At 35.8% G+C, this 18,990-nt stretch overlaps 1 protein-coding gene across 2 annotated transcripts in view; it reads left to right on the top strand.

The window, feature by feature from the left end:
• The window catches only part of SLC24A3 (solute carrier family 24 member 3), a 721,614-nt gene that overhangs the window by 80,980 nt on the left and 621,644 nt on the right, over nucleotides 1–18,990 (top strand). For both annotated transcript variants that reach the window (XM_031951059.1, XM_023494858.2), the window contains exon 2: nucleotides 15,058–15,183. In XM_031951059.1, coding sequence (XP_031806919.1) covers nucleotides 15,058–15,183 — 126 coding nt within the window. The remainder of the gene's footprint in view (nucleotides 1–15,057; nucleotides 15,184–18,990) is intronic.

The raw sequence follows: 18,990 nt of genomic DNA, 5'->3' as shown, positions 1-18,990 counted from the left end.
TGTGTGAGCTAGTGAGGATACAAATCTCATCTCTCCCTCAAATATTCATTTCCTACATTCAGTAAATTACAGTACTTAGAATATGAGCAAATAGAGAAGAATATACAATACTGACTAACTTTTGTACAAAAACCAAGCAATTCAAGTTCTCTTGATTTATTAACATATCTTTAGATAGAATTGACTTATGTTTCCCAAAGCATTATGGGGCAGCAGGTTAGGTAGAGGATTTGTAAAGACATTTTCTCTGTCTTTGGGGAGCTAATAATCTAGGTCAAGTTATAATGCAATTCTTTCTTATCCTCCTTTAGGAAAAAAAAAAGTATTGTGCTTTAAGGCAATTAAATGCCCTCATGAGGCAGGGATAGGTGGTTTAATAAATAGAATATTGGACTTGAAAACAGGAAAACCTAATTTTGAAACCTACAGCACATGCTTATTTGTGTGTGAGCCTGCATGAGTCACTTAAGTTTCTTAAACTCTGAAATAGGGAAAAGTGCATTTATCTTACAAGGTTGTTTTGAGAATCAAGTGAGACAATACATGCAAAGCAGCTTAGAAGCTTTAAATCATTTTATTATTATTATTATTTATAAAAGTAATAATATTGGAGTAGCTAGTTGGTGTGGTGGGGAGATCACCAGCCCTGAAGTCAGGAGGACCCTGCTGGCTATGTGACTCTGGGCAAGTCACTTTAACACCAATTGCTTCAGCAAAAAAAAATAATAATAATAATTTTCCTATTAATCTTGTGTCTTTTCCCTCTTGTGTCCATAGTAAACTTCTAACAGATTGAGAAACATGATGGTTGGAGAATTTTTTTTTCTCAAATTTGTTAGCTTTCTACTGGAATTTCTATCCAAATCCTCTAGAATCACTTTTCAGTTACTTTTTATTTTATTCTCTTTTGTTCAGGGAAGGCAATGAGATGGCCTTAGGCAGGTACAGGGTATGACCCATATAAAGAATATCCCAGTCTAAAACTGAGAAGTGCAATAAAGGGTCTTTCCTCCCCTACTTCTCTTTTTGCAAAAGTAAAAGGCTACAGCTGACAAGGAACAAAACCTCAACTTGAAAATGGGTCCAGCTTGGAGTTGAGATTCAGTACTCTGATAATGGGAGAGCGTTTCTTAATTAAGCGTGAAGGCTGATGCCTGTAATTGCCATAGCAGAATTGGAATGAATTAAAGTCTGAAGGGGAAAAAAAAAAAAAAAGAGTCCATTTCTGGCTAAGCAGCTTCTCAAACCAAGTTCCCCTCACCCACTTGAGATGATTTGAAAACAAAACGGAAAAGAGCAAAATTTATAAATGAATGTTGCATTATCCTTTCAGCCCTGAGCTTCTCTTCCGATTCCAGGCAAGACACTGATGAGCCCCTCCCCCTCTTCCTGGACCTCACTTCAATCCTTGTTTCCTTAGCTTTTTCTTTTTGTGTTTTAAGGCAATTGAGGGGAACTAGCATATGCTCCATTTAGATGTTGGCTTTTTCTTTTCCAATTGGTTCAGAGAGATCTATTTATTGGAGCTCAATCCTCAACTTCTGAACAATTGGCTTTAGTTTCTAAAGAGTGAAAACAATAAAGAAGACAACTCAAATTTCAGCTGAAAATATCTAATGAAAATCTCAATTATATGACACTGAATCCATTTCCTTCCTTTTTCTTCCATAGGATATCATAAATTCATTATTTAACATTACTAAAGGGGAGAAAAATCTTCTAAATCACTATTTTTTTGCCTCTTTGAAGGCAGGAAAATGACACAATGAATAGAGTATTGGACTGGAGACAGCAAGATTCCTTTTTCTCTGTTCAAATCCAGCCTCAGACAAGCAAGTCACTTAATGCTGTTTGCCTCAGTTTCCTCATTTGTCAAATGAGCTGGAGAAGGAAATGACAAATTATTTCAGAATCTTTGCCAAGAAAATCCCAAATGGTGCCATAAAGAATGGGTCAAGTTAGAAAGGACTAAACAACACAAAAAGGACTTCCTGAGTATACAAGAAGGGACAAACCTCTTAGGATTTATTACAACAAAATCTTAAGAAGTAGTATTATGTAGGGAGAGGATTGAATATGTAATTAGGAGACTGATGTAAATTGTCTATGTTGTTATAGACTATGTACTTGATATCTCTGAGCTTCAGTTTCCTCACCTCTAAAAAAAATAATATTTGCACTGCTCACCTCACAGGATTGTCATATAAAAAGTGTTTTAAGGGAAATACAAGAGTTTCCATGTATCAAATAAGCCAAATTACCATCAGTCTCTTCAACTGACACTTTCAACCATCGAAGCTACTGAAGACCAAGAAAATTCTCTCTACTAGTCATTGGTAGAAATAGATACAGTTTTATCAATGGAAATAACATCAATATGGTATATATCCCATTAGAATATGATCTCTTTGAGAACTGAAATTTTTTTGATTTTGCATGTCCAGTACTTGGTGCATAAAAAGTGTTTAATAAATGTTTGTCAACTGACCGACATAAAGAAGATGTGCTACTATATGCTTTATCACTGCACTTTTAGGACTATAGGACTATTCCCTATGATTTGCTGCTGAAACTTCATAGATAAGTTGTCTCTCTTTATTAGAAAGTTAGTTCCTTCACAGAAGGGTCTATCTTCTTTTGTTTTGTAACCCTAGCATTAACTTAGGTGCTTTGCCGATAATAAGTGCTTAATGAGTGCTTTTTCTTTCACTCATTCATTGTAAACCAGTAAAGCTTGACATAAATAAGGGTTGGAAAATAAGAAGCACAGAATTGAGTATGTCAGTAGGAAACAATGAGGCTTTCACAAATAATATTCAGCAACAGTTAACTGAAGGATGTAGAGATATATTTATTGTTGTGATATATTACACCCCTTCAAAAGACTCCCCAAAATCCCTACTCAAAATAAAACCAAATAAGACTTGGTAAAATAAAACATCACTTACAGTTTATTTTACTCTCAAATCTAAATTATCAAGGTCATTCAAGATTACTTGGAAGATATAACAATAGAAATAACTCTTTTCAAAACTGATAATAAACATGAGATAATTCAAAAAACATGGATGTATTTTGTTTTTCTTTGTATCCACAGCATTTAGTGCCCTGCCTAGTGCATGTTGTTGTTCAGTTGTTTCAGTCATGTCCAATTCTTCATGACACTATTTTGAGGTTTTCTTCACAAAGATACTGAAATGGTTTGTCATTTCTTTCTCCAGTTCATTTTACAAATGAGGAAACTGAGGCAAGAAGAGCTAATTGATTTGTCTAGGATAACATAGATGGTAATTATTGAGACAATTTGAACTCAGGTCTTTCTGACTATACACCTGATGCTGTATTCACTGTGCTATTTACCTGCTCTGCCTAGTGCATAGTAATCACTTAAATGGTTTTTTACTGACATGCCAGAAGTTTTAGCTATCACAGAGTCTAGCATGAGGAGAGACCCTGTGGATGATGAAATACTTGAGCTGTGTTAACTTGTGGATGACTGATTACTTTAAATCCCCAGACATTGCAGAAGTTCCTGGAGTATATTTTTAATTGCTTGTAGGAATCTGGTCTGTCCATCCATACAAGAAAGACAAAATGGATGAATAATATCTATTGCCTAGATTTTAACATATATATGAACAGAAACCTTATAGAGCTTGTCCAATATTTTATTTATCTGGGAGACATAATTAAGATGGATAATGAACAAGGTCCATTATTGCAAAGGAGGAGAGCTGGCTAGACATCTTTTGGGAAATGCTAAGGGTTTTTTCCTGACCCAAGTTTCCATTATTGTAAAGACCTAACTTTTTAAATTTAAGCATTTTATCTATATTGCTGTATGACAGCAAAACTTTGAACATTACTGTCCCTGATAAATAAAGATGAACATTTTACACAGAGAAAAAAAGGAAGGTGACTTGTGAGCAAGTCATGGCATAGGACCAATGAGAAACGTCAAAAGAGAATAGGATAAAAAAATTATTCATGACTTGTATGACTTTAAAAAAAAAGATGAACTGCTCACATATTGTGAACAATGGTGTGATGAATGGACAAAGATGATAATCTGCTGGTTATCAGAATCACAAAAAATCAAGGGAGGTCTCCAGCATTTGAGTGGATCTCCTGGGGCAAGAACAAGGTGAGCAGATATAGCAGATACAGCTGAAGTTATGATCTGCATGAAGTTATGATCGAGGGGAGAGCCTGAATTAATGTGATCCCAGATTCATTTGAAGATTTGTGGACTCATCTATAAAAACTAGACAGTCATATGGGTTATAGCTGTTACTGAATAATTTGTTCTAACAATAATATAATTAATAGCTGCTATTGTTTATGAAACATTTTAAAACTGGCAAAAAAAACCTTTTGATACATTATTTCACTTGAAAGAACAACCAGCTGAGCTTCATCATTCCTATTTTACAGATGAGGAATCTGAAGCTCAGAAAGTTTAAATGACTTAATTGTAGCAGTCATTTTACAAGTGAGCAAGCTGTCTTAGAAAGGTCAGATGACTTAGCCAGATTCTCACTTCCAGCCAATGTCTGAGGTGATGTGTATGGCTAGGTCTTCCTGACTTCACATGCGGCATCCTTGGACAATGCCAGTTAATGAATGTATATTAAGCACCTATCATGTGCCTTGCACTATATTAAAGCCTGGGAATACAGAAAGATACAAAAGATAGGCCCTGCCTTCATAAAGCTTACAGTTTAATGGGGAAGAAAATAAGCAAACAAATATATTATATGGACAATATATATGAATATATAGGAAATAAATAGGATAAATAGGAAATAGTTAATAGAAGACACAAGATTGGGAAAAACTTCCTATAAAAGAGGGAATTTTCTTTGGGACTTAAAGGAAGCCAGGGAAGTCAATAGGTAGCGATGAGGAGAGTGTTCCTGACATGGGGTTTGAGGGACCAGCTAGAAAAAATTCCAGGAGCCAATGGATGGAGTGTCATGTTTGTGGAAAAATCAGGAGCTCTTTGTCACAGCATCAAACAGTACATCATAGGGAGTAAAGTATTAGAAGAGTGAAAAGGTTGACTGGATGAGGTTATGAAGGGTTTTGAAAATAAGGAAAGCATTTTGACTTTTCTCCTTGAAATGATAGATAACTGGAATGTTTTAAGTGGGGTGTATGTGAGTATGGGTGTGTGAGACAAAGAGAAAGACAGACAGACAGACAGACAGACAGACAGAGAGAGAGACAGAGACAGAGAGAGACAGAGAGACAGAGACAGACAGAGACAGACAGACAGACAGACCAAGATAAAGACCACACACAGAGTGATATGATTAAACCTATGTTATAAGAAAATTACTTTGGCTAAATTGAGGATAGATTGGAGTAGGAGACTTGAGGCAGGCTGATCTACCAGCAGGCTATTGCAGTAATCAAGATGAAAGGGGATAAGGGGCTTCACGAGGGTGGTGACGGTGTCAGAGGGGAAAACGGGGTACATATGAGATAAAACTGACAGGTCTTGGCAGCAGCTTAGTTTGGGGTTGAAATGTATTGAGGAAATGAGAATAACTCCCAGTTTGTGAGCCTAAGGGGCTGGAAGGAAGGTGATGAATTCTAATAATAGGGGAGGTAGGAAAGAGGATGGTTTAGGGGGAAAGAAAACGAGTTCCTTTTTGAACATATTAGTTTAAGATGGATATTGGGCACTCTACTGGGGCAGTGAATTAAGAGAGATACTTTTCACTGTTTCTGATGCTGTTACTGGATCTACTTGGCACTTTTTGCAAAAACCAAATAACCTTCTTAGACTTTAGTTTTCTCTCATCTGTGATAAAAGACTTTTTCTTCTCTGAAATGTTTTGGGGGATGTCTCAGAATGAAGTAGAGGCATTTTGCCAGTCTGGCCCTCTTTAAAGGGAGTGGGTTCTTCTCAAAGGAATTAGTAATTCAGGTGATGCTTACCACATGTGTTGTATTGAGAGGCCCCTGAAAGGGTTAATGCATTTTGCTGAGATGAGTAGCTACTCCTACTCTTTTATTCTCGGACCCAGTCCAATATTTGGAATGGATTTGGAGTTTGGAGACAGGTGTTTCACATACGGAAAATACCATTATTCTTATCAGGGTGTATTATTGTTTCTCTGAGCCAGGTTGTCTGTTCAGTCACCTGCCAGCTTGGGTCTAGGAGCCCCAGGCAGGGTTCTCAGAGTGATACAGAAGTGCAGCAGGTCTGTTGGCCATCAAACCTCTATTCACAGAGTTGTTGCATTATTTGATGGCATCCTGTTGGAGAGAAAGGCAGGGAACAGCTTTGTAATGGAAACTTGGCACTGGGTGCATTATTTTTTTATTGCATGTGGCCTAAGCCTCTCGGTTGAGAAATGTTCCTTCATTTTGCTTACAATAGATACTCTGCTCTCTCTGAACAAGACTTTTTCCTCCTCCTCTCCAAGTCTGAAATCATATAGGTTGCATATGCACTGACATGTGAGCATGTGTCTCCCCCCCCCCCATTGTCTCCTCTCCTCTTCCATTTCTTTTCTCCCCTTCCCCCCCACCCACTTAATTAGGCCAACATGCAATTTCCAGGGCCTGGAGATGCCCAAGCCAAGAATGCCATGGATCAGGGCCAAATGTTTTTGTTGACATTGCTAAAGTGGAGCTTCATGTAGCAGGACCTTCTAAAAAGCTGCGAAATTACAGCAAACTGGAAAGATGAGAACAGGGAATAATTCTCAAAAACTGTTCTGCAAGAACTACAAGGAAGCCCAAGCAAAAGGACCATTTATCCTAGAACTTCTTACAGTTACTTGAGCAAGACATTGGCTGTGCCCCTTACCTGGAGTTCTTTCCCCCCTTATCTCCACCTCCTGACCTCCCTGGTTTCCTTCTAATCTCAGTAAAATCCCACCTTTAATATTAGTGCCTTCTCTCTGAGAGTGACTCCAAGTTGCCCTATACAGATCTCATTTGTACATAATTATTGTCTCCTCCACTAGATTGGGATTTCCTTGAGAGCAAGGAAATTTCTTGTATTTCTTGTATCTCAGTGCATACAGTAGGCACATAATGAATGCTAATTGACTCAATGTGATTTTCCCACTCACCATACCTCTAGTCCCCTCCTTCCAGGAAGGTAGTGATTATCATCTATGGCCACAGATTGGGTCCAAGCTCCAAATTTTACAGAGGGAGAAACTGAGACACAGAGAGTTGCCCCAAGAGAGTTTGAAGGTAGAATTTGAACACAGGTCTTTCAATTCCAAATTGAGGTGCAGAAAAGCAAGCCCAGTCATTATATTATAAACTCCTTTTATATCTTTAGCACTTAGCACAGTCTCTACAGGGGTCCTCAAACTTTTTAAATCGGGGGCCAGTTCACTGTCCCTCAGACGGTTGGAGGGCCAGACTATAGTAAAAACAAAAACTTTGTTTTTTGGGCCTTTAAATAAAGAAACTTCATAGCCCTGGGTGAGGGGGATAAACGTCCTCAGCTGCTACATCTGGTCCGCAGGCCATAGTTTGAGGACCCCTGCCCTAGTATATAACAGATATTTAACAAATGCCAAGTGCTCTATTGACTGTGCAATGGGCACGTGGTGGATAATAACCAGTATTAGCCAATGTGAATCATCATTAAATCTTAATCACACAAGAACAGGGACTAGCTTTTTCTGTCTTTTTAAAAAATCACCATTACTTAGGGCAGTACCTGACAAATAGTAATAGGTTGCTTAATAAATGACTGATGAATGCATTTACCCAGTGGGCCCTCATAAGAGAAGGATTTGCTGTTTTGTGCCTTTTCTGCAAGCCTAGAACTTGGAACTGTTTTTTTGATGTCTGTTTCTTTTTACCCTATTGCTTATTTCACTCATACTTGCTTTTGTGCATGACCCTACATGCTATTTTGCATCTCCCTCTTGTACGTCCTTCAAAGAGGTTGGGAAGTAAATAAAAACCTGGGCCTAGATGCAGAAAGAGCTGAGTTCAAATGTGGTCTCACACACTTACCAGCCATATGACCCTGAGCAAACCATGCAACTTCTCAGAAGCTTAGTTTCCTTAATTGTAATAATTAACTGATCATAATATCACTTACCTCACAGGGTGGTTGTGAGAATCAAATGAGATAATATTTGTAAAGTGCTTAGCACAGGGCCTAGCTTATAACAGGCCTTTCATAAGTGCTTGCTCCTTCCCCTTAATGAGTCTCATGGCTGTCCATGTGTTCTGGCAGGCTGTAACCTTGAATAAGCCCAGTGGAAAGGGTGCTGGATTTAGATGGGATGCTTGGGTTCAAAACATTATGGCTGCCAAAAAGGCACTGAACCTCTCTGAGTCCAATAATTCATTTATAAGATCACTGCCTTTTTTTTCCTTTGCTTGCTATAATGATAAATATAATCACTAGGTACAACATTTTGCAAATACTTCTTTATTTCTTTGTCACTTTTTCCATCTGTAAAATGGCTCTAACACTAATTGCCTCTGCTTATCCTCTCCTAAGAACAAATGAAACAAGATATGAGCCTACTTTGAGTAAATAAAGAAGATATATAATTATAAGGGATTGCTGTTATTTTTGGACTGTCTGATGTTTGAGTATTATGGCCTCATCTGACTATATTCTAAACTTTGAAACACAGATTTATTTGCCAGTTAGAAGTGTTCAAGGGCATTGCTTTTTCCATCTCCAATTATTCAAGGTGTTTAATCAGTGGTGTGGTCCAGGACTCTTACATAATAATTGGGCTTATTTTTCTGCATCAGAAGCTCCACATCAGTTTTGTGTGTTCTACTACATTCAGAGTTAGAGAATTTGAAGGGATTCAGCTACTTATATCCTCTGTTAGGCCTTCACGACTTCAATTTAGTGAATCATTAGGAACAATGAACTCTCCTCATTTATCAGCTTTATCAAACAACCAAACAGGCAATTTGTTCAATGGGCAAAATTAGTATAGCATCATGACTTTGATCTACTTCACTTTAGCTTTCTCCCTTCCCCCAAAAAGATTATACTTAGTTTCCTTGGTATGTGACATGGCATTAAACTATTTATTAATTCATATTTTGGAGGTAGCTGTTATTGGAAATAGCTTCATTGCTTCTGCTGAATGATCCGTTTCAGACAAGGCAGGGCATATTCCAATTACACCTTCATTGTGAGATGAATTATGCTGGCCATTTTACATTGGTCTCAATTGTACAGTGTTACATTTTAGTCATCTAGGACTGATTGAAATTACTGACATTCATTAATATGTATGTGATGTTTAACATATATCATGAGCCATCTGTGACGTCTGAGATGGATGGCTTTTGGTTATTTAGTTAAGCATTTAAGAAAGCCAAATGAATGCTATGGGTTACTCTTGATTGTGCAACCAGATTACCCCCCATCCCCCTTAACCTTTTATGAAAAGTATTATTTTTCTTAAATTATACATTTTTCTGCAATTAGCAGCTCTGTTTATCTGCCTACTTAAATGATTTAATACAAGGATAACATTTCTGGTACTACTGTTGATTTTTCCCTTCAAAGGATTAGGCACAAATGAGCTTTGTTATTACATTTATCATTTCACTCACTCATTCATTCAACAGCCCTTTATATAGGTCACTCTACTTGGGGAAGGATAAAAGAAAGAACTAAAATAATATAAGATGTGGCACTTGTTTCTGAGGAACTTGAAATGTAACAACATTACTTAAAACCATGGGAGAATTCTATATCTTTTAGGGGTGAGCATGCGTGTGTGTGTGTGTGTGTGTGTGTGTGTGTATGAATTTTATACAAGTGAAAAGATGGATGGAAGAAAGAGGTCTGAGTCTGTGTTTAAAAAAAAATATCACTGTTCTCTGTAATCCTTGACCCTTTCAAGAGCAAGGGTTTATTATAGTGTACTTAATTAATAGCATTGGACTGTTCTTGAAGATCTCTGTAGTACACATGTCTTTTGTGAGGGTTGTTAATATACAACAAAATAAAAGAGTATGCTTAGAGGTACAGATGGACTTGTCACAATCTATGCTGGCTTTCTTACAGGGAACTATAATTTGGAACACATCAAAGAAGTAGAGAGGATGCTTAGGTCATATGTATCTCTTCAGTCATCATATCCATTATTTTTTCTTAAAGTGAAACTTTAAGAGATATGCCAGAAAATGAACCAATAATATAGGAGTTTTTAAGACATTGAATAAATAGTATATCAGTCACTCTATAAGACATTATTTAGATAATATAATCTGATGATCTAGGCAGGGGATCTCAAACTAGGGCCCACGGGCCAGATGCAGCAGCTGAGGACGTTTATCCTCCTCATCCAGGCCTATGAAGTTTCTTTATTTAAAGGCCCACAAAACAAAGTTTTTGTTTTTACTATAGTCCGGCCCTCCAACAGTCTGAGGGACAGTAAACTGGCCCCTTATTTAAAGGGACAGGAATGAGATTGTAGTCCAGATTAGGCTGTGCCATTAACTAGCTGTTTTACCATGGGCAAGTTTTTTTGTCTTTGGGATTCAGTCTCTTCATCTGTAAAATGATGGATTTGAACTCTGAGGATATTTCAGTTCTGAAAAATCTATAATCTATGATCACAATCTATGTCAATTAGGTGATGACAATAGAAAATACCTTAGTATAAATTAAAATGGCATTTATTATTGTAAATGTAAATATATGTATATATATACTACATATATATAAATACACATATATATGGATATAGTAAATGTATTTAAAACATAGTATATAGCATGCATCATACGTGTACATTATCTCCAAGTACAGTGTCCCAGATAATTCTCTCAGACTATGAATTAAAGATATTTGTCTGTATCCTTGGAGAGTATCCATCCTGAACCAACACAATCACTTCCTTTCTTTCCCCTAAAACACATTTAATGAACATTTTTTGTTTTGTTTTAGCTTTTCCCATTTATGCAATTTGATGTAGATATTGTGAGGAAGGTGAGTTATTGTCAGTATGGATGAAGTAATATACTGCCCTGGATGGGCACTTGGGGCTTCTCAAATGCCCATGCTAATCCCCTTAACATTGTCTCCTTTTCTGACATGACATTTTTATGTGCAGTCTCATCTTCCTCTGTCTTGGAAATAGGTACCTTGGCATCAACGTCCAAATGGGAACCTATTAAAGAAAACAAGGTCTAAAGAATTGGCAGTTTTCTGCCTCTAATGGGAACAGGGCTAGCTACTCCTCTGGTCACTAATGAAAGGCAAGAGCCTTGCAAGAGCAAAAAAATGCACTAAAAGCCCCAGGTTTGGGGCAGTGGGAGGATAAGTTGTAAGACAATTTTTAAAGATGTTCAATGCTCTTGGTTTATCAATTTTATCCCAGGTGGCACCTAATGCCCGAAACCCAGTATTTCTTACTCATTGCCGGGCTCAAACTGCATTGGAAAAGTGGTTGAAATGTTTCCATTTGTCCTGTAAAGATCAAAGGTGGAATCTGGGGGCTGCTAAATGCCATTATATGTGAACCCTGCCCTCCAAGAGCTTTTAGGCTAATGAGAAGAAGGTGCATAGAGCAAGAACTGATGTCAGGTGTATAGATCAAAACATTTCTTTTTTTTAAAAAAATTAATGTGTCATTCTTGTCCATCAAAAGCACATAACCCAAAAGAGAGAATTAAATTCTGAAACCAAATAGAGATACTTTGAGTTTTTTATTCTGCATTTGCCTGTGAAAGTACCTCAGTTTTAATATAGTCACATCCCTGACTGCTTTTTACTTTAGAGAGGAGCTTATAGGCATAATAATAGTATTTCATTGTGGTTTGGATTACCTTTCTTTTCCTTTCTTTGTCCCTCCTGCACTCAATAGTCCATCTCAAAGCTGTCAAACAATTGCAATTTATATCAAGAGAGTCAATCTCCTCTCTGTTCACCCTCCTCTCTTCACCCTTTCTCCCTTTTCTTTCTTCATCCCCAAGTACTTTTTAGAGCCATCTTCATTTCTAAACTGCCTCAGCTCCTATATCTTTAGACCCTAGCTTCTTAAACTGTGGGTTGCTGTTGAATGTGGGGGTCATGATATTATTATTTATTATCAATAAATGTTTGTTTTGTTTGCCCATTTTTATATCTATATATCTGAGATCATGTAAAAATTTCTTAGGTGAAAAAGCGTCGTAAGTGGAAAAAGTTTAAGAAGCCCAGCCTAGATTACTTTCTCAGCTTGTTAAAATATGTAATGTAACATTTCCTCCAGTTGAGTCTGAGGATGGCTTTTTTCCTGCTTGTCATGTAGTGGACATAAATCAGGAGACCGAGGTGAGAATCCTAATTCTGACCTCAGGTAGGCTCACTTAATCTGAGTCTCAGTCCCCAGCATCATTTTCATTTTTCTGTTATGTATAATCTTCCCATTTTAGAATGTAAACTCCTTGAGGGCAGGGACTGTTTATATTCGTTTTTCCAGATCTTAGTATAATATCCAGCATGTTTGTTATTGTTCAGTTTTTTTTTTTTCAGTTATTTGTAACTCTTCATGACCATATTTAGGGTTTTCTTGGTGAAGATACTTGAGTGGTTTATCCTTTTCCAGCTCATTTTATAGATGAGGAAACTGAAGCAAACAGTGTTAAGTAACTTGCCCAGAGTCACACAACTAGTAAGTGTTTGAGACCAAATTTGAATTCATGAAGATTAATCTTTTTAACTTCAGACTATATCACCTACCTGCTTTATCTAATCTAATATCTAGCCTGGGTCTTCTCTGATGTCCTTGATTTTGCATACAGAATTGTGATGTGATCTTTTTCCTTTTTAATAATCAGTTAATAATTGTCATAACAATACCTTATATTTTTAATTGATCTGTATTTGTTAAGATATTTTCATGTATATTATCTCATTTGGTCCCATGATTTAGGTGGAAAGAGATTATTCAGTTACAAAGGAGGAAACAGGCTTAATTTGCTTTAGATCAGTCAATTAGTCAAGATGCATTTATTAAACACCTTCTTTATAACAGGCAGTTAGGGGGACATAAAGAAAGGCAAAAGACAGCCCCTATTATTAAGTACTCAGTCTAATAGAAGAGACAATGTGCAAGCAACTATGTATAAATTATATACAGGATCTTTTGGAGATAATCAGCTGAAGCAAAATATTAGGATTAAAGGGGATAAGAAAAAGCATCTTGTAGAGGGTGGGATTTTAGCTGAGACTTTAAGGAAACCAAGAATTAAAGGAAGAGAGGATAACATGCAAGAGAATTCCAGGTAACTCGAATTTGAACTCAGGTTTACTAATCCAAGTCCAGAAGCTTTTCCCATCATAACACTCAGGTTAGTTCTTGATGTCCTTCTACTTAAAAAGAAATCCTCCTACAAACTGATTTAATTTGCTACCTGCTAGGAACATGGGCTGCATAAATAACATTCCCTTCATTTGAATCTGGGATTTAATTTTTTTCCTATTTGCTATATAGTGGAGCTCATGTCTAATCTGTAAATTAAAGTTGGAATCCCAACTGACCTCAGTTGGGTCAACTTACTCAATTTCCTCTTTGGTGAGATAGACAAAATATTCTCTCTATTACGTATCCTACTGGGTTTTTTGGGGAAAATGCTTTGTAAATCAACAAAGCTCCATACAAATCTAAAATAATAATCATAGCAAAAATGATTCAAGATTTAAATGTTCATAGACTGTTTACATTGGAGAGTGGTTTGTTTAGAGTTTTTTATGGTGGGAGTGAGGGAGGCCGTACAGTAGTAGGGAGGTAGAGATAGATCCAATGTTTCTATTGCTATAGGGAGCTCTCAATGGTGAACTTCTCTCAGAGTAGATGAGTTCCTTTCCTGCTACTTATGTAAGAGAATTTCTTAAGTCACTGAGTGGTTAAAAGACTTGCCATGAGTAACAGAGACAGTATGTATGCCAAATCAGAACTTAAACTTAACTTTTCTTGACTCTGGGGATTTAAGGACACACTGTCTTTCAATTAAATAACCATAGTGGCTTGATTTGACCTAATTATAAGAATAACTATAATTGATATATTCATTCCAGGCTTCAGGGTTTACATTCTTTATTATGGTGGCAGCATGAGGCTAAAATAAGTTACAAAGGAAATCTTTTGTGCTTTGATCAAGTGTAGTCATTCTCAAACTTTTTGGTCTCAGGATCTCTTTACACTCTTAAAAAATTATTGAGGACCTCAAAGAGATTTTATTCATGTGGGTTATATCTATTGATGTTTTCCATATTTGAAATTAAAATGGAAAATTTTAATGAATATTAGTTAAATAATTATAACATCAATTACATATTAACATAAATAACATGTTTAATAAAAATAATTATTTTTCAAAACAAAAGAAATTAGCAGGAAAACTGGAATTGTTTTACTTTTTTCCCCAAAATCTCATTAATGTCTGGCTTAATAAAAGACATCTGGGTTCTCATATCTGCTTCTGCATTCAATCTGTTGTGATATATTTTCTCAGCTGAAAGAAAATATGGCCTCAAACATGTATGGAGTTGGAAAGGAAAGAGTGTTTTGATAGGCAAAAAAATCTTCGTTTTATTAGAAAAATAATTTTGCCCTCAAAGATCCCCAGCAAGGGTCTTGGGGACCTCCAGGGAATACCATCCACATTTTGAGAACCCTTGATCTAGTCTCTAACATTATCCTGAGATTAATTTTTTTGGTTTTGTTCTGGATAACATATTCATACTCAGATCAATACTTGTTAGTTGTATTTGACTGCATATATTTGGAGATTCCTTTCTATCTCCTATGTCAAACTGTGCTTGATGTCCTAAAAGGTAGACTGATTATACTTTCAAAGCCAGTAAAGCAGAGGCAGTTTTGATTGAGAACTGGAGTGGGTTATAGGTCATGTTTTTATTTTTTTAAAACAAGGTTAAAATGTTGAGTGATCCTGAATAAAATGAATTGACATGTTTGAGCCCTCTCAAACAAGGATGATTCTGTTGACATACCTCAAGGGTATGATTGTTAAAAGAAATAATCCTTCTAAAGCATTTGGCTTATAATAATAATAGGGCTATTTTCTTTTTCTCTATAGGTTATTATATCTTTAATTATATGGAAACAAGTGACAAGTGGAGTGGGAGAAGACTACTGCAAGAGAATACTACCTTGATTCCAGAGAATACAGAACCCTTGCATGGTAAAAACTGCACTGACCCTGGTAAGAATGAGCTGGCTACTTATTTTTCAACTATGGTAGTATCTTTCAAATGCTATGATTCCACAGGCACACTGTATTAAGGGGATAATTGATTGAAAAAGTGTTTTGTGGTTCCCTATTTGAATTCCAAATAGGTGGTTCAAAGAGAGAGAGATGTTCCATAATAATTTCTGCCAGTTGGTAAAAGGATTTATAGGTTAAAAATCCCATTGTTCTGTTAGCAACGTGGGCTACATGCTTAATCCATTTTTTATCTATCTGTTGGAGCAGAGTAAAGATGAAATGAAAATAGAGGATATCATTTTTACCCATCTGATGGAGTGGCAGGTGTTGATAAATGAGTTTGTAAGGTTTTTACTATGTTGACCCATGGCAGGCAGTTGGAGTACATCTGGGATTTAAAATTACCTCAACACTGTGGGGAATAAGTAGGAATCCTTTCATTTATTTATCTTCTTTACACGAGTAGCCTATAAGAATGAAGTAAGTAAAGATGTTCTGTGACTTAATTAGCCATCAAAATAGTATGCTGTAATCTTCCATAATAGGTCATAGTACTAAATAACAACCAGGAACTTAAAATTATTGGGCCAGTATGAGAGTTATGTTAAATGGTCATTCTTGAGGGGTAGTTGTGGTGGTGACTTTATTTTTTAAATTTCATTGTTGTTGCACTCTTCCTCTAGAAAAGTTGAGGTACTTTAAGAGCAAACTTTAAACATAGTAATTCAAACTTTAATATCATTTTTAAATATGGGACACAAGGAAGGAAAAGAGGAACTATCCAGAAGCTTTAGAAAGTATACTCCAAGGACAAGTTATTTAAAAAAAAAGTTCTTAATTTATGGAATAAAGCAAGCATTTCCATAACATAGTATAATAAAAATGGAAATTGCACATAAAATTACAGATGTATTATGTCCAACTTGTTATTCATTTTAAATGTACAACAAAGTTATCATGGAAACATTTTTCTTCCATTCCTCTCCCTCCATCCTAGAGATGGCCTCCACTATTACACACTCAAACAGGTGTGTTTATATATAAATATATATGCATCTATATTTACATATGAAATTATTTTTATATCTGCTTATCAGTTCTTTATATAAATGCAGATAGTGTCTTTATTCATATGACCTTTATAATTACTTTGGGCGCTTATAATTGTCCAAATAACATTTGTTTAAAGTTGTTCTTAAAACAGTATTGCTGATATTACATACAATATTCTCTTGGATCTACTCTTTCACTTTTCATTATTTCATGCAAGTCCTTCCCTGTTTTTCTAAGATCATTGAGCTCATCATTTCTTACAGAACTGTACTACTTCATCAGCAATCATATACCACAACTTGTTCAGCTATTACCCAATTGATAGGCATCCCTGCAATTTGTAGTTCTTTGTCACCACAAAGAGAAGTGCTATAAACATTTTAGGCTCTTTTCCTTTTCCCTAATCATTTTTGAAAATAGACCTAATAATAGTATTAGTGGGTCAAAGGGTATAAGTGGTTCAAAAACTCTTTTATATAATTCCAGATTGTTCTTCAAAATAGTTGGATAAGTTCACAATTCTACCAGCAATGAATTAGTAACCTAATTTTTCAACTTACCAAGTTCTTGGTAGATGGAACTTTTTTCAAGGACTGTTGGTGGTAGGTTTAACAGAATGCTTTGAAGCTTCGCTGGCACTATCCCTCTAAATTGTGATAGCTTTTCTAGACTTTAATGATGTTCTGATAGATGGCCTTAGCTTGCATGTATTTTAAGTCATGGGCAGCATGGCAAATATTTGGCCCCAAATTCAGAGTCCACTAGGTTTTTATGTTACTTCCAAAGACACAAAATATGAGACAGTTGCAATATACTATTTTTTTTTCATAGTTCACGATCTCGTTGTCCATTAAGTGGATTCAAAAGTAGTTATCTAAATCTGTAGAGATTTTGCATGTGGAACTGATTAAATAGATCCAGCAAAAGCAACCTAGTATCTAAGTGGGCCCCAATGAAGAACAAACTGAACCTATAGAATTAATTTGTACTGACAGAATTATCTTGTACTGACACAGTTATCCTATATTAAGACCTATTGTTATCTTATACAACCTGAAGGTTAAGTTGTAGATGTCAATTCTTGACACTATCCTATCCTAAATCCTCTATAAACAGAATGTACATGACTACCAGTTGATTAATTTAGATATACAGAATAGTAGCACACCTTACTCTGGATTCTTTCCCATAAAAGGTCCCACCTCTCCCCTTGTTAATTATGAGTTCTGTGAGGGAACTTTTCTCTCTTGCTGAATGTCACGGTAAAGCTTTGTCCCTTGACCTGAAGATGGTTTGAGCCTGTGAATTCATTCCTGATAACTCCCCACCTTCATGACTTCTTGTACCTCGTCATTTTTATTAGATCTAATTAGAACCTCCAAGGTGATAGCTGAAATATTGAGAGGAGATGTCTGGTGTCTACTTTTATGTAAATATTGACAAAACTTTTCCCCAACATCATGTAACTAAATCAGACTTTCTTCTTTACCATGTAAAGAATTATTAAATGTGGAGAAAATAAATGTTGGCTAAATATTGAAAATAGCATGCCTGGTTCCTAATCCCTAATAGCATTTTCAGAACACATGAATAGTTCTTCTTTATTTTTAAATACAATGGGATTAGTTATTGAATTTTCTTTCCTTTTTTGCTAAGCAGTACAATAAAAATTTGCATTCCACAGTAAAATCCAATCGAGAAATCTATTTTTCCCCCTTTCCTAGAGTCATGTAAATAATTTTCCTGTTGTACTCAGTTGGGTTGACAGCATTCAAGAAGTCTCTGTCTTCAATGAACTTATATTTTATTGGATAAAGCATTAGAAATAGGTAAATTATGAAGCAGTATCAGAAGGGAAAATATTAACAACGTGGAGATGGTGCCAGAAAAAGATTTGAAGAAGGAGATAACCACTTGAATTTAAGGTTCTAGGAGATGGAGGTGAGGTAGGGTAACATTCTAGGACAATTGGGTTACCGAAGTAATTGATTGCCCCAGAAAGGGCAATTCTTGATTCTCCTACTTGTTAATGTTTTTCTCTCTCCTCAATTTTTTGTATTTATTTATTTTTTATTTATTATGTTGCAAGCTGTACCGCTCCCTTTCTTTTCCATCTTCCCTTCCTCCACCCAGCCTCTAAATAGAAGTACATATGAATTCCTTGCTTGAAGACTAGGTTTTTTCAGGTAGCTCTGTGGACTAGTACTTAGAGTACTGGATTTACATTCAGGAAGTTCTGGTTCAAAACCTTCCTCAAACATTTGTTAACATATATGTATAACGTATAGCCCTGAAAGTCACTTCACCTTTCTTTGTCTTAGTTTCCTCACATGTGAAATAGGGATAATAATGACAGCTCCTTTATGGGATTGTTGTGATGATCTAATGAGATAGCATATGTTATTTGGTTGGCTAATTGTTGTCCTTCATACTTGAAGAAGATCAAAATGACAATGCCGTAGGTAGTACTTAGAGTTTTATAAATCTTAAATAAATAAAATAAATGTTACCTCTTATTTATTATTGTTTTTGTTGTTATTTTTCAGGATTTTGGAAATTTGTATTATCATTACGTAGTAGGAATTTAATAAATACTCATGAAATTGAATTGATTGGGAAAATGCATGTTTGGAATGAGTTTTTAATCACTTTTTGAAAGGTTCTGCCTAGTGGTACTTTGGGCAACGTTTTCTGCTTGGATGTATCTTTTGCCATAAAAAATTTTTCATAACAGATATCATCTGGTTTAAT

This window comes from Sarcophilus harrisii, chromosome 2 (assembly GCF_902635505.1).
Source record: "Sarcophilus harrisii chromosome 2, mSarHar1.11, whole genome shotgun sequence".
Lineage (NCBI taxonomy): Eukaryota > Metazoa > Chordata > Mammalia > Dasyuromorphia > Dasyuridae > Sarcophilus > Sarcophilus harrisii.
This window is presented reverse-complemented; position numbering and strand designations above follow the sequence as displayed.